A 14,868-nucleotide genomic window follows, 5' to 3' on the forward strand; every position below is an offset into this window, starting at 1 on the left:
GGCCAGAGCTCTGTGCACTCTCAGGCTTGGTGCCTTTGCAACGGCTGACCATGGCCATCACTCTAGCACCGTTGCTCACAGTGGCCAGTATTTAATTTTTTTTTTCCTAGTTTCTCAACAACCAGCAAAACGGGTGAGCAGCGTGTGAAAACAGAGTGCCAGGAAACATGTGTAAGACAACCCCAGGTGTCGGGAGACATGTGGGCCCTGAGACTGTGATGGAGCGCCTGTTTCCATGGTGATTGAATCAGGAGAGGAAAACCCATTGGGCCATCATCCAGTCTTGCCTGGGGAGTAAAGGACACAGCCTCTTGGGTCTTTCAGGAGCCCAAAGGTGACATGTTCAGGGGTCCTTGTGCCCCATCCCCACATTTGCCCCGCTCCCGCTACTGCCAGAAGTAAGGCTGAGGACCTCAGGTTTCAGGGAGTCTGATGAGAGGGACTTCACTGGGCAGGTGTCACGTGTGTAACATTTATTGTATTAATACTTAACAAAGCCCTCCAAGACCCAGGCTCCCCCTACCCCCTACCTTGGGCCACGTCTTCATCTTAGTCTTGGGGAGAAAGCTCTGAAGTCAAGTGGTGAGTTTTCCAGAGCAAGTGGAGGGAAGGCTCTGAGCCCATCTTCCCCAGAACAAGCTCTGCCCTGGCCCCAGGAATAGAGGTTTCTGCCATTCCTGAAGGTAGAGAAGGTCTGGGATCTGCTCATCAGTTTGTAAACAAATGATTCTTCTCCTTGACACATTCTGTTCTCTGCTCCGGCCAAAGTTCTGGCCCTGAGACCCAGTGAGATCTTGGTAGCTGTCCAGGCTGAGAGGGAGGCAGCCTGCAGCCTCATCTGTCACCAGGTCCCCTTGGAGTTGGGGACACCGACGTCCCGAGACTTAGTAAGAAGAGTCTGAGGGGCTACTCCTCTCTCCCCGTGGCCCCAGTTACTGGGTGTTCTCGTATTTCAGGTATCTAATCAGCCTGCCTGGGAGCGGCAAGGTGTCTAGGAGTTTTATACGGTATTTCCCAATGGCCTTTCGAACCCGCAGCCGGCAAAGGTGAGCCAGAGGTCTTGGAGGTTCTGAAAAAAGGAGGGAAAGACAGAGGCTGATTTGTCATTTGCAATAAGCAAAGGGATTGCATCTGTGACCCCAGCCTATGGGAGGTGCCCAGCTGATGTGGCTGGGTAAGAGAGGGGGTGCCTGCTGCTGGTCACCCCAGTCCCTGCCAACTAAAGAGACACAGCAAGGCACCTTCCCATTGTTCACCCCTCATTGATCTGCACAGCCCACACAGTGGACAGTGTGGTTAGCACACCCATTTCACAGGTGCAGAAACCGAGGCTTAGCAAGGTTCTGAGCCTTGCCCAGGATCCCTCCTAGGACTAGTGGTGGTGTCTCCCTCCTCTTGAGCCTCTTCCTCTTCACACACAACCTGGGTCCCCAAACACAGCCTTAGCAAAGGGGTCAGAAGGTTTGACCTCTTAAGTGCCCCCACATGTGGAATTCCGCTCGGAGCTCCCGGTGGTGCTGAGTAAGGGGGCAGACACTGGCAGCTCCCCTCGGGCCCCAGAATCCCACCTGGCTGCCTCCCCCAGGAGCCACGTAGTGGAGTTTTCTGAGCTGGGGAGTGGGTAGAGGTAAGAGCAGGGATGAACACATCCAGTAATGGGAGTAATTTATTTCAATCCTGAGCAAACGGTCGGACACAAAGAAAGGGCTTGTAGAATCACAGAATGTCATTCATTCATTCATTCATTCGTTCATCCACCAGGCAAATGCTGAGCCCCTCTGCTGCACCTGGCTGTGTGGTTGGGCCAGATATGCAGAGGTGCCTACCCAAAGGCTCTAGGGGAGGCTTCCACAAGAGACGGTGCCCTCTGAGTGAGGTCCTGAGGGGTGGGGGCAGGAATTTCCAGGTAAGGAAGGGGGACAGGGGCATTCTAAACAGGGAAAACAGCAAGTGGCAAGGCAAGGAAGTCATGCAAGCCTGGGGCTGGAGGGGCAGGTGGGATGTGGAGCAAGGGCGGAGGGCCAGGCGGCTGCAGCGTTGCCTAGCGAAGCATCCACACACCCATCACTGTGTTTCTGACACTTCCACTGCCCTCTGAGCTCACTGCCTTCTGAGCTCAGATTCTTCTACTACATAGTACCCCAAAGAGCAGGGAAGCATCATTCTTGTTGTCCAGGCATCTTGCCTGGTTAGTTCCTATTTCTATCTCCTAAATGCTGTGGTCTGGATAAAATATAATATGGTTACCTCGCACATAAAAGGTCTTGAATATATATTCATTTAATGGCTGAATTGGAATAATTAATTATAGGCATTGAGGCCAGTTAGGACACTTTTTTAATAGTCCAGAAGATAGATGGGGAAACCCTTAGGTAACAAGCTTAGAACATAACCTCCCCTCTGGGAAACTCAGCACAGGCTGCTGGTGAGCAGAGGACACAGAACCATGAGGGCTGGGCTGGCCAATCCATGGGCTCTGGGTGGTTCCTTCCCAGAATAAGGAGGTCAACGTTGCAGCATTAAACAAACAAGCTCGTGGGGACCGTCTTGCAGGTGGAAAGTGGGCTTTAAAGTAACCCAAATAGATATTGGTTAAGAACGATTGGTTTTACTGGCTAACAAATGTGTACTGCACACTAAGGTCTCTGCAGGGATTTCCCTGGGGCATGGTTTAGTTGTGGGGGACCACTCTTCTCTAAGGAAGGCAGGAGAAGGTGACAGAATGGGTGGGACTGATACCTAGGCATAGACTGCTCCACCCTCTAGTGGCCAAGGATCGTGGTGACAGCAACCAATTATTCATTAATTCCCTGAAGGTTTATCACGCATCTAGAGTTAAGCCCTGAGTGAATGCGCAAGCTGATGCCTCCCTCCTCCATCACCGCCCCAGAAACTTTATCAAAGGCTTCAATTCAAGTGGCTTCCAGGCACCTGTGCCAATGAAAAATCCTACAGCACATTTGGGTTCACAGGGGTGCCAGGATCAAGGAAGAATGTGGTGAGTCAGAGTTGGGGCACAGGGGTGGGCCCCCCGAGGCTGCGCAGTCCCACCTGGGGACAGGAGCAGTAGTGCTGGAATGACAATGACCTGCTGCAGGTCAGCCTCCTTGTAAACACTTGGCCAGGGCAGGACTGTGCTCTCAGAGCCAGGGAAAGCCCTAGGGTAGCTGGAATGCCACTGCACAGATACCCATTTCTGTCACCTGTGGCATCCTGTTTGCCCAGGTGAGCTCCAAAAATGCCTAAGAGGGATTCTGGCTTCCTCAGCCTGACTTAGCCAGGCAGCCCCATCTACTCTGCACACATCAGAGGGACAGTGGCCGAACTCCACTTCACTGTGCCTGGCACAGTTCAGGTGGGTCCAGCTGAAAGGGGCTGGACAATGAGCCTGCCCAGGCCCCTCTGTTCAGGTGGGGAGAGGCCTCACCCAGCAAGGCCCTGGCAAGGCTGGCTCCAGGGTTCAGGGGCCTGTCTCCCACACCAGGGTGTTCTGTGCACCAACAGCCTTGGTGTCACCTGGGAGCCTGTTGAAATGCAGACTCCCCCGCCCCGCCCCAGACCAGTGGAATCAAAAGCTGCATTTTTAACAGGACACCCAGGTGCTTCATATGCACTTTAGTTTGAGACATCCTAGACCACCATCCTCCCCTCTCCCCTCCTACAATGCCTCTTGGTGGCCCCAAATCATTCACAACCTACCCTGAAGGTCCCGGTACCCCTCAGGGAGCTGTAGCTGTTGAAAACATCATGGAAAGATGTAGCAGAGAGACTCTGGGGTTTGTCAAACCTGGGTTTTAATCCCAGCTCTGCCACTAACTGTGAATTTGGCCCAGGTGGCACAGCTCTCTGAGAGGCAGATTCCTCATGTTTCATCCAAGGAGTTACAGAGCCTGGCAAGGAGCAGGTGCTCACAGGGTTAGGAACAGTCCCATTCCCTGAGGCCTGGGACTCTGAGTCAGGCAGGGAGATCTGCCAGCCTTGGCGGCAGCAGCAAGTCCCTACCTGCCTTCTCCTTGATGACGGCCCAGTCCTCAAAGCTGTCGATGTGCTCCTTCAGCCGCGAGCAGAGCTGCACGTTGCCCACGTAGTCCAGGAGGACATCAATGATGGGCCCTGCCCAGCGGCTCACCTCCGGGGCAGATACGAACTCACAGAACTGAAAGAGAACACGCCGAGACCAAGAAGTGAGTTCATCCCACCTGCAGGAGCCTGCGGCCAGGGAGGGCAGGGATGTGTCCAAGCACAGACACTGTACACACCCAGGCTAGGATCCCCTGAACCATGTCCCCTCAACACAGGCTTCTGCTGCCAAAGTGGAAGATGCGCAACTTGAGCAAGTCACATCACCTCTGAGCCTCAATTTCCCTATCTATAAAATAGGTATATGAAACCAACTCCAAGGGGATTTAACATGAGAATTAGGTAACATGAACATAAACTTTGCACACAGCAGGCAGCCCAAGAATGATCGCCATTAACCATTAAAATAATGATCTCCAGGAGAGGAGTGTGTCTAACTTCCTTTTAAGTTCTGACTTTTTTTTTTTTTTAACGGAGTCTTGCTCTGTGGCCCAGGCTGGACTGCAGTGGCGCGATCTCGGCTCACTGCAAGCTCTGCCTCCTGGGTTCACGTCGTTCTCCTGCCTTAGCCTCCCGAGTAGCTGGGGCTACAGGCGCCCGCCACCACACCCGGCTAATTTTTTTGTATTTTTAGTAAAGACAGGGTTTCACCGTGTTAACCAGGATGGTCTCGATCTCCTGACCTCGTGATCCGCCCGCCTCGGCCTCCCAAAGTGTTGGGATTACAGGCGTGAGCCACCGCGCCCGGTCAAGTTCTGACTTTTAAAGTACCAACATGGATGTGTCCTGCCTCTGGGTCGCTGGCTTTCTGCTTCTGACCTGACCCTACACCAGCCTGCTCTTGACACCCCTTTCCGGATCGTGCTTATTTCACATCGCATTCCAGGTGTAGGTTTGCTGGAAGTGACGAGCCTCTTAGTTTGGCAGAGTTCTCCGCTCCATTACTGGTTCCTTAAATTCCCCAACGCAGTGGGCCACAATCAGGATTTCACCGTTCCAATGCACTACTAAGTTCTGCGGCCTCTTAAGTGTGCTAACCACCGGTTCCGCTGCCTCCAAAGTGTGCTAACTCCTAGTTCCCTCCAGAGCTCCCTCCAAAGCGCCCTAAGCGCTAACCCACGCTACCCAGGACGCAGGTTAACCACCGTGCTCTGCTGCCTCCAAAGCTGGCCACACTTCCCCCGAAGGGTGTTAATCACTAGTTCACGCTGCTCCCAAGGAGCGCGAACCACGCGGCCCCGCCCGCCGCCCATGCGCGCGCGCGTCCCCGGGCCACACCCAAAAGGCGTGCTCCCCACCGCCAGCGCGCGCCGCCCACCTGCACCACGCTGGGCTCCTTGTCGGCCGCGGGCGCGTCGTTGAACCTGCTGGAGGGCTGCGGGGCCGGCGGGTGCGGGCCGTTGCCGTAGAGGCATGAGAAGCAGGGCTCGCCGTCGCAGCCCAGGTCCATGAGGAACTTGAGCAGCGACAGGCACTTCATGGCGAACATGATGGTGGCGGGGAAGGCGGTGGGGTGCGTGGCGATATAGGCGTCGATGTTCGCGCCGTGGTCCAGCAGCAGCTGCATTGTGCGCAGGCAGCCGTGGCGGATGGCCACGAGCAAGGGGCTGATGACGTCGCGGTTGGGGTCGGCGCCGTGTTCCAGCAGCAGCTCGGTGGCATACACGTTGTTGTTGACCACCGCGAAGTACAGCGCGGAGCTGCGCCGGTCTTCGTAGAGGCGCGCGCGCTCGGGCGCCAGCGGCGTGTTCACGTCGAAGCGCGCGCTCAGCAGCGCCTCCAGCACCGCGTCGTGGTTGCGCTCAGCCGCCAGGTGCAGCGGACTGACGCCGCTACGGCGTATGCGCGTGCGGCTGGTCACCGGCAGCAGCATCTGCACGATCCTGCCGGGTCGAGGGGCGGGCGCGGGTGAGGGGAGGGTCGGGGTGGGGCGGGGTGGGGCCGGCCCCGCCAGCAGGAGCGCTCGGGCGCCAGGCTCGGCTGGTCGCCCTGACCGCGGGCTGCGACGCTGATCCCACCGGCAGGGGGCGCCGCGGGTCAACCATTCTCACCTCATTGGGGAGGGTGGGTCGGCTGCCGTCCCCGCTTTACAGATAAGGAAACTGAGGCTCAGAGAGCTTCAGCCGCCCTCCCAAAGTCACATAGCCAGTAAGGGGCAAAGCTGGGCTTCAGACCCAGAACCCTTGGCCTCCGAAGTCTTGAGTTCTTAAAAACCTCAGCCAGACTGCACTAGGGTTTCAAAAAGCTCCCACTGATTTATTTCAGGCTAAGCGCTGTTGCCCATTGCCAGCTCAGTTATTTGGAGGAATTGACTGGAAGGCCCTCAAACCCAATGAATGTCCAACCTCCTCCCTGCAGGAGGCAGTAGAGCCTAGTGGCGAAGTTTGGAGCCAGATCCTGCTCTCTCTGGGGGAGGACGGACAGGGACAGCCAGATCCCAGAGCCCACCGTGTGCCAGGAGGCTCCTAAAGGCTTTACAAGTGCTATTGGGTTTAATCTTTACAATAACCCCTAAAGCAAGGCTCATCATTCCCATTTTGCAGATGAGAAGATTCAAGGCTCTGAGAGATTAAGGGGCTTGCCCAGCCATACAGTCAGAAGAGGGGAACCAGGATGTGTGCCCTCCTCTGACTCCAGGGCTGAGCTGTCCCTATCTTGCTGTCCTGGGACCCCAGTGGAGCCACGAGATCCTGAGGACAAAAGGGGACAAATGTATTTGGCCCCAACTACTACTGCCCCAGGCCCCAACAAGCCCACTGTGACCATGAGGTCACTTACACTCCTCTCCTGTCAGTCTCAACGCCTCCTCCCCTGAAGGCTGACGCTAGCTTCTCCCAGTCTCTCTGCCTCACCTGGGTGTGGAGAACTTGGTCAGCCACTGCGGAAGCCTGAGCTCCCTGCAACCACCAGTTCCTCTCTTCCCTAAAACACGAGCACTGATCTCAGCACTTTACTTCTATTAATCTATTAAATCCTCCCAGTAGCCCTCTGAGGTGAGTACTATAATATCCTCATTTCAGAGATGAGGAGACAGAAGGCCAGAGAAGGTATGTGACTCCACCAAGGATACACAGCCAGTAAGTGATGGAGCCAGGATTTGAACCCAGGCAGTCTGACCCCAAAGCTACACTCTTAACAACTCCCCTACCTTTTGTGTAGCAGTCAGGGTGACAGTTAATATATCCCGGGGTTTTGCAGTCTTCATAATGTGTTAACTTGCTTGCCCATTTTACCTTCACTTCAGCCCTGGGTGGGAGTGGCCAGAGCAGGCCTGTGGCCTTCTTTTTAACAGATGTGGCTCAGAGAGCCAAAGTGACTAATCAGGGGTCATAAGACAACTCTGGGGGCTCAACCCCAGGACTCTTGACCCCTTCTCTTGGCTCTCTTCTCCTAGACCCCTGCCACCTGCAAGAAGAAGCTCCTGCCACCAATATGATTCCAGACCCTAATCTGTCCAATCCCTGCTGACAGGTGACCTCACAGCCTCCTGTGGGACTCCAAGGAGGTGGCCATTGCAGGGGGTGGGGCGGGGGCGGGGGAAGGGGAGAGAAGCAGGTGCCACCAGGCCCATTCCCACGCCTCTGGCCTCCTGGCACGCAGGCTTCCTGGAAATCTGATGCCAGCGACCTCCTGCTGGGATCTCAGTGGAAAGTATTATTATTGTTAGTGATGCTGTGTTTGGCTAAAATCTGACTCTAAAACCTCAAAAGGAAATTCACACACCCAGGGGGTCTAATTGCCTCCTAATTTCTATTTGTGTAGGCACAGGAGGCCTGGCTTTGCTCTGCAGAGGTGCTGGTCAAAGGCAGGCCTGGGCCTCACCCTGGATGGCGGCCACGGCCAACAAATGCTCCGCTAACAGCTGTAATGTGCCCAAGAACGGGAAAGAACGGTGAGAGGGGCTGCCCCGGGGCCGCTGGCCAGATGGGGCTGGTATCTCTGGCAGGTCACAGCTGGTCTCCGGCAATTCTCCACGAACCAAGGGAAAGTGGCAGAAATGTGGGAACTTGAGCATTGTCTCAGTAATGCGGTGAATCATCTTACTGCGGCAGGACTCTGCCAATCAGAAAGTGAATGTGTAATGCCGGACAGGCTCTGGAGATCAGTGCGTCCAGCTCTCCCATTTTACAGAGAGTAAAACTGAAGCCCAGGCTTGGGGTGGGGAACAGAGTGAGGTTGGACAGAAGGTGGCTGGTGCACAAGAGCAAAATACAGGTCTCTGGATGCCCAGGGCCAGGCCTTCTACCATGCCCCTCTCTTCCCAACTATGGGAGCGGCCACGTTGGTAGCCCCACTGCACATCATCACTCCTCTTCCCAGCCCATTTTGTGGGGCAGAGGACAGGAGGACAAGGGGGTGACCCCACCAAACTGTCTGACTCTTCCCACTTCTCCCACAGGCACATTTTGGGATCTCAGAGTATAATTGCTCAAGCGGCACCTTATGAAGAGGAACAAAGGTGACTGTTGTCTGATAGAGCTGTAGGTGTCTGGAAGGATGGCCCCCTACCCCTTCCTTGTCCCCTCCCCAATGCACAGGCCACAACTACCAGCTTAGCTTTGCCTGTCTAGGCCCTGAGACCAGAGCAGATCCAGCTCAGGATCATTCCAGGAAGACCCAGTGCAGCAGTGTGGCAGGTGCTGAGCTGTCTCTGACCTTGGGCCTCATTCCGAATCACTGGGCTCCTGTCTTGTTCCTAGGACCCACCACTATCTGAAGCCTGACATCCTTGCCCCAGGCCTGGGCTCCCACTCCAGGATTCTAGTTTCCTCAAAGCAGCAGCCTTGCCATACCACCTGGTCCTGGCTCTGATGTCCTTCCTGAATCTAGCCCAACAGAATGGGAATGGGCAGAGAGCTTTGAGCCAACACAAGCTGTCCTTAGCTAGAGAGGGGCCCAGCATGGGCAGTGGGGAAACCGGGAGGCTCAGAGTCAGGGGTACATGGGTTACACACCAGCTCTGCCTTTCAGCATTGGGCCAGCGCAAGCATGTCACTTAACCTCTCTGAACCGCACCTAAAGCAGAGGGGTAATTAATTGTAATAATAGTGATGATGATGATGATGATGATGATGACGATAGCTATAGCTACCCTTTATTGAGCTCCAGTGAGTTGCTGTGAGCGCTTTACCCCTTACCTTCCTAAGTCATAATTGTGCTAATATTGCTGAGCACTTACTATGTGCCAGGTACCATTTAAAGTGGTCCTCACATTTGTTTACTTAATTTAATCCTAGCATGACCCTCAGAGCTAAGAACTTAATCTCATTTACTCATTTACTCATAACAATCCAGCAAGGTAGGACTGCTTACAATCCCAGGTCCAGGTTACAAAGCACAATGTAATAATCTTTCACCAAGGCTGCTTCTGAGTATAAAATGAGATCTTATGCATGAATCTGACTGGCCTGTAGTCGACAGTGAATAAACAGTGCTCTTGGTGTCTTGACCACCACAATGACTGCAGCCTACTGCCCCTGCTACCCTAAACACAGGCCTTCTGGGTCACCAGGTCACTGTGGTTTGACCTTTGTCAGTGTTCAGTGTAAATTTGGATGGAGGGCTGGGCGTGGTAGCTCACACCTGTAATCCCAGCACTTTGGGAAGCTGAGGCAGGTGGATCACTTGAGCTCAGGAGTTCGAGACCAGCCTGGGCAACATGATGAAACCCCTGTCTCTACTAAAATACAAAAATTAGCCAGGCATGGTGGTGGACACCTGTAATCCCAGCTACTTGGGAGGCTGAGGAAGGAGAATCACTTGAACCCAGGAGGCAGAGGTTGCAGTGAGCCAAGATTGTGCCACTACACTCCAGCCTGGGTGACAGAGACTCGGTCTCAAAAACAAACAAACAACAAAAACATTGGCTGGAGGATTGACGTGGCAACCAGTTGCCCACAGATGGCTCCATTGCCAACACTTCTGAGCTTCACTGTGCCACCCTGACTTGTTTTCCATGAAGTCTTGAGCTCTGGGCCTCAGTTTCTCTTTTAACTAATGGGGATATTAACTTGCTTGTCAGTATGCTTTATAAACTGCTTTTTAATTTAATGTATTAAGTGTTCTCTATTTTGCCTTATTCCGGGAAGAATTTCAAGTGGCTTGCAAAGATTGATAAAATACAGCAAAAGTATTGTATGTTGGAACTAAAAGAGAAGGAATATTTAAAAACCAGGAGTCAGAAGTAAGACCCAGAACACAAGTCTGTGTTTTCTGTTGGCCAGAAGACTCTAAGATCCTGATTTTCTACCCAGGCTGCACAGTAAAACCTCCTGGGCAGCTCTTAGACACCCTGAAGCCTCAGCCACAGCCTAGACCAGCGGCAGCGCCATCTCGTCAGGTGGGGCCCAGGCATCAGGGTTTCTGGTACAGCCAAGGTTGGACACTACTGTTTTGGGTGCTATTCTTGGTGCATCTGCTCTGGGCTAACTCACACAGTTTCCTAATATGTCAATCTTTAGTGTTGATCTTTGATTTCATACGGTGGCTTTGCTAAACTGGAAATGAACAACAGGAAAATGTGTGTCTTGGAGGTGACTGCGACATCGGGACTTTAGGGTTCCTTTCTCAGCACACTTGCATGTCACCCCCTGCGGTTAAGTGTGCTGACGAGAAGACACCATCTGGCAAAAAGCCCTCAGCTCCTGGTGCAGCCTTCCGTGCCTGGGACAGCCAGGGTGTGTTGGCAGGTGGCAGAATGTGGAATGCCTATGGAATGTCACATCAAATCCCTGAGCAAAGGGCCTTTAATGCTGTATGCCCAGGGAGGGAGTGATGAGCTCGGGGCTTGCTGGCCATGGGCCCTGCCTGGCGGCAGAAGCTGCTGGGAACCAGGCTTTAACCCTTTGTTGGGTAGCCCTAAGAAGTGGCCCAGACCCCTCTGAGCCTTGGGGGACAGTGGGAAATGGGGCCCGGGGGTGGAGGTTGAATAACCAGGGAATTCGCCCTGGGAATCTGCATGAATCCGATGTAGGTGAGTTTAGGGGAACATCAGCCATGTCTACAGTGTTCCAGGCAGGACGCGCCTTGCTCTCTGATCATCCCCAAGGCCACCTAGTGCCCCTTCAGCTTCTCCTCCAGCTGGGGTCAGACTGCCAACACCTCTGGGTTCACTTGAAGGCAGCCCAGATGAAGGTCCCAGCCCTGCCGCTATCTCGAAAATCGCTTCCATGTCTGACCTTGGCTTCCTTCTCTGTAAAACCGGGGCCTGAATTAGATCAATGGTCCCTGCAGTTATGGACAGGCTGTATCTGATTTGCTCAGGGAGCTTTTCAAAGAGACAGTGGGGCTCCTTCTCTCCTGGACATTCTGGTTCACCGGATCTGATATGGCATTTTAAAAATAGCCCAGAGGGACATGGATGTGCAGGCTAGAACTGGGGGGCAGTGGGCCAGGAGATTTCCAAAGTGCACCCATTTCCCGTGTGTTCACTCTGCATCTCTCTGGGGTCAGGCTCAAGGTAAACTGTGTTTGCCCAACTCTGACTGATGCCCTGAAGAGAAAGCAGCCCTCTTGTCCATGGCCACTGTCCGGCTTGAGCTGCTGTCTGAACTGCTCAATCATGGAATGCACTCTCCCTAAGTAAGAGCGGGTGAGCATAGGATGCCTGAGCACACACTGGGTGCAGGCACTCTGCTTTTTTCCATTCTATATCCGTGCGTATCCATTTTACTGGTCCTCTGACAACCCCATGAGGCAGGTGTAACCATTTCCCATTTTATAAATGAGGACAACGAGGCTCAGCAAGGTTAAGCAACTTTCCCAATGGCCTCAGCAGGGATTCACACCCAGATCTGTCAGCCTTGTGGACGGTTGTGCTGTCCAGAGAAGGCCGAGTCTCCTCTGTGTATGTACTGGGGGGTGTGGGGAGTGGGGAGGGCATCTTTGGTTGGTCTTGGTGCAGGCACCCTGCACAGAAGGGGCTGGAGCTTTAAGCGTCGGCTCTGAAGCCTTGAGTCTTCATTTCAGCCTTTGGAATGTCACTTTGACCCCATTTCCCTCTGCCTTAGTGAAGACAACAAACATGTCCCAATACACACAGTCTGTGCTTCTCACTCTCCTGCCTGTCTGGAAGACTGGGGTGTGTTTCCCCAAGTGTCATCAGGGTACATAAGATGGGATTTTAAATGAAATGTTTTTAAAATTGATTGTAAATGGATAACATACTAGTGTGATAAATGTTTCCTCTTCAAAATAAATTCATTGTAAGTAAAAACATTATTTAAAGGAAAAAATACTAAACAATGAGCGTATAGATATTTAAAATCAGGAAGAAAATCTGTGAATGGACAAAGTTTGGGAAGCACTGTCCAGCAAAAAGGGTCAGGTGCTGGGGTTTAAGTCCTAGCCCTGGGGACGGGGCTTTCAAGGGGCAAGTCTCTTGACTACCGGAGTCTTCGTTTCCTGTCCTGTAAAATGAAAATCCGGGTTGACCCGCATACCCACAGCACAGTGTGAGGCCCACATGGGAAGCAGATGAGTCACACTCTGGAAATGACCAAGCCCTGTCCATCCTTCAAGGGCAGCTGGAGCTCCATCTCTGCGGCCCAGGTGTCCCCATGTAGCAGTGCTGCTAGGAATGTTTAAAAACTGGCTCAAGCAGGGGCAGAGAAGGGGGAAAGGACTCTGGTTTGTAGCATTAGCCTATTTCCATGCTGTAAATATTCCCCCATGGCCAATTTTAAGCTATCAATGTGAGGTCAGCAAACACGGAGTTGGGAAGAGGTGTGCAGTCGGTTCATGAGAACTGGCACGAGCTGGCTCTAGCACACCTCTGCCTCTAGCTCTGGCTTGTCTGTCTCCACAGGAGCCATGCAACTCTTTGGCATGCTCTTGCATGATGTCATGAATTCACATATCTGTGCTTCTTCCCTTCCTCCAGATTGCTCCTTGGGAACTTAAGCCTCTCTCTTCTCGCTCAGAGTATCTAGCACATAGTAATTGCTCAATAACTGCTAGTTCTTATCATTGGTGCTGTTTGTGTTATGGTAGGTTTTCCTTGCATGCTTGCTAATTGCCTGGGAGGTTATCCTTGCATTCATGTACTCCCGGAAATATTCATTAGTTCAGACTCATATCTGCCCCCCGGATAGAATTCCTGTAGATGTGACCTTTGGAGCAGGTGAGTACCTGCCGCCTATGAGCTGTGTGACCTTGGGCAAGTCACTCAACCTCTGTGTCTTAGCTTCCTGATCTAAACAACAGAGATAATAATATCCTCCTCAATGAGCTGTTAAGCAGATTAAATAAGTTTCTGATGCGAAGTACTGGTAAGTGCTGCATAAGGGTTTGCTGTTATTATTGCAGTTGCTGTTGTTACAGGCATTCACTCCATGCTTGCTAACTGCTAAGGGGTTTCTCTCCTTTCTGTGGGAAAGGTGATGTCCATTCTGACCTCTCCTGGGCCTCCCTAATCCTGTGGGTGGGACATTCAGGGCAGGCCCACCCCTCCTATCCCCTACTCCCAGTGTGGGTCTCAGGAGAGCTGCCTGGGTGCTGGCAGAGCCTGGGCTGACCTGTAGTTGCCCTTCTTGGAGGCGATGTGCAGCGGGAGCAAGCCGTCCTTGTTGGTCTTGTTGGCGTCGGCACCCTGTGAAAGCAGAAACTCCACCACCTCCTCATGCTCGTTCTTGCAGGCCTCGTAGAGGGCAGATGCGCTGTCGCTGGCCTGCGTGTTGATGTCAGCACCTGGGGAAGGAGAAGACATCAGCAAGTGGCCAAGTGACGGGGAAGTTGCTGTCCTCAGTGTAACGCCACCGCGTGGTGGGCCTGCTGTGCTAACCACGGTAATGCACGGGACCTTTAACAACGACCCTTAGGAAGGAGGAGTCTACCTGGGGCCACCCCCAGCTTCTTTCAACAACATCAAGACCCAGGGGCCTGGCCAGGCGCGGTGGCTCACGCCTGTAATCCCAGCACTTTGGGAGGCCGAGGCAGGCAGATCACCTGAGGTCAGGAGTTCGAGACCAGCCTGGCCAACATGGTGAAACCCTGTCTTTACTAAAAATATAAAACTTAGCTGGGCATGGTGGTGGGCGCCAGTAATCCCAGCTACTCGGGAGGCTGAGGCAGGAGAATCGCTTGAACCCGGGAGGTGGAGGTTGCAGTGAGCCAAGACTGCGCCATTGCACTCCAGCCTGGGCAACAAGAGTGAAACTCCATCTGGAAAAAAAAAAAAAAAAAAAAAAGACACAGGGGCCTGCCAGCCCGAACAGAGGCCTCTGAGAGGATACAAGCAGCCACGATGATGCTGGTGTTTCCTGAGCACCTACTACGTGCTGAACATCGTGCTTTCCACAGGCTATATCTGAATTCACAGTGAGTGGTCACCCTGTGAGGTCAGTACTGCTCTTATCTCCAGATTACAGATGGGGGCAGTGAAGCACAGAACACCTAGACCACTTGCCTCAGACCACCCAGCTCATAAAGATGGAGCCAAACTTGAACCCAGATGGTCTGATGGCAGAGGCCATGCTGGATATTCTGATGGTAGAGGCCATGCTCTTAACCCTCACTCCGTGTCAGAGGGCCTGGGCTCTGCCCTGAGACACGCCTCACAGGTCTAGGAGAGCACAGAGCCCCTAATAAAGGAAAACCCCAATAATGTTATTAATTGCAATTTGCTATTAATATTGCTATTATTATTGCTAATATTACCATGCTATTAATATGGATCGTTATTGCTATCAATAACTTCTAGCTCTTATCACTAGTGCTCCTTGTGCTAGGTATTCCCTGCATGCTTGCTAATTGCTAATTCTCTGCCTTTCACTTCAAGGAATAAGAGAA

At 53.0% G+C, this 14,868-nt stretch overlaps 1 protein-coding gene across 8 annotated transcripts in view; it reads right to left on the minus strand.

Moving 5' to 3' along the window:
• Positions 1–458: 458 nt before the first annotated feature.
• ASB2 (ankyrin repeat and SOCS box containing 2) overlaps positions 459–14,868 on the minus strand; it is a 44,678-nt gene continuing 30,268 nt past the window's right edge. For all 8 annotated transcript variants that reach the window (XM_054447463.2, XM_054447465.2, XM_063652032.1 and 5 more), the window contains 4 exons: positions 13,596–13,767; positions 5,399–5,963; positions 4,003–4,156; positions 459–1,069 (listed from right to left, as the gene is read on the minus strand). In XM_054447463.2, coding sequence (XP_054303438.2) covers positions 933–1,069; positions 4,003–4,156; positions 5,399–5,963; positions 13,596–13,767 — 1,028 coding nt within the window. In that variant the 3' untranslated portion in view covers positions 459–932. The remainder of the gene's footprint in view (positions 1,070–4,002; positions 4,157–5,398; positions 5,964–13,595; positions 13,768–14,868) is intronic.

Source organism: Pongo pygmaeus, chromosome 15, assembly GCF_028885625.2.
Source record: "Pongo pygmaeus isolate AG05252 chromosome 15, NHGRI_mPonPyg2-v2.0_pri, whole genome shotgun sequence".
NCBI lineage: Eukaryota > Metazoa > Chordata > Mammalia > Primates > Hominidae > Pongo > Pongo pygmaeus.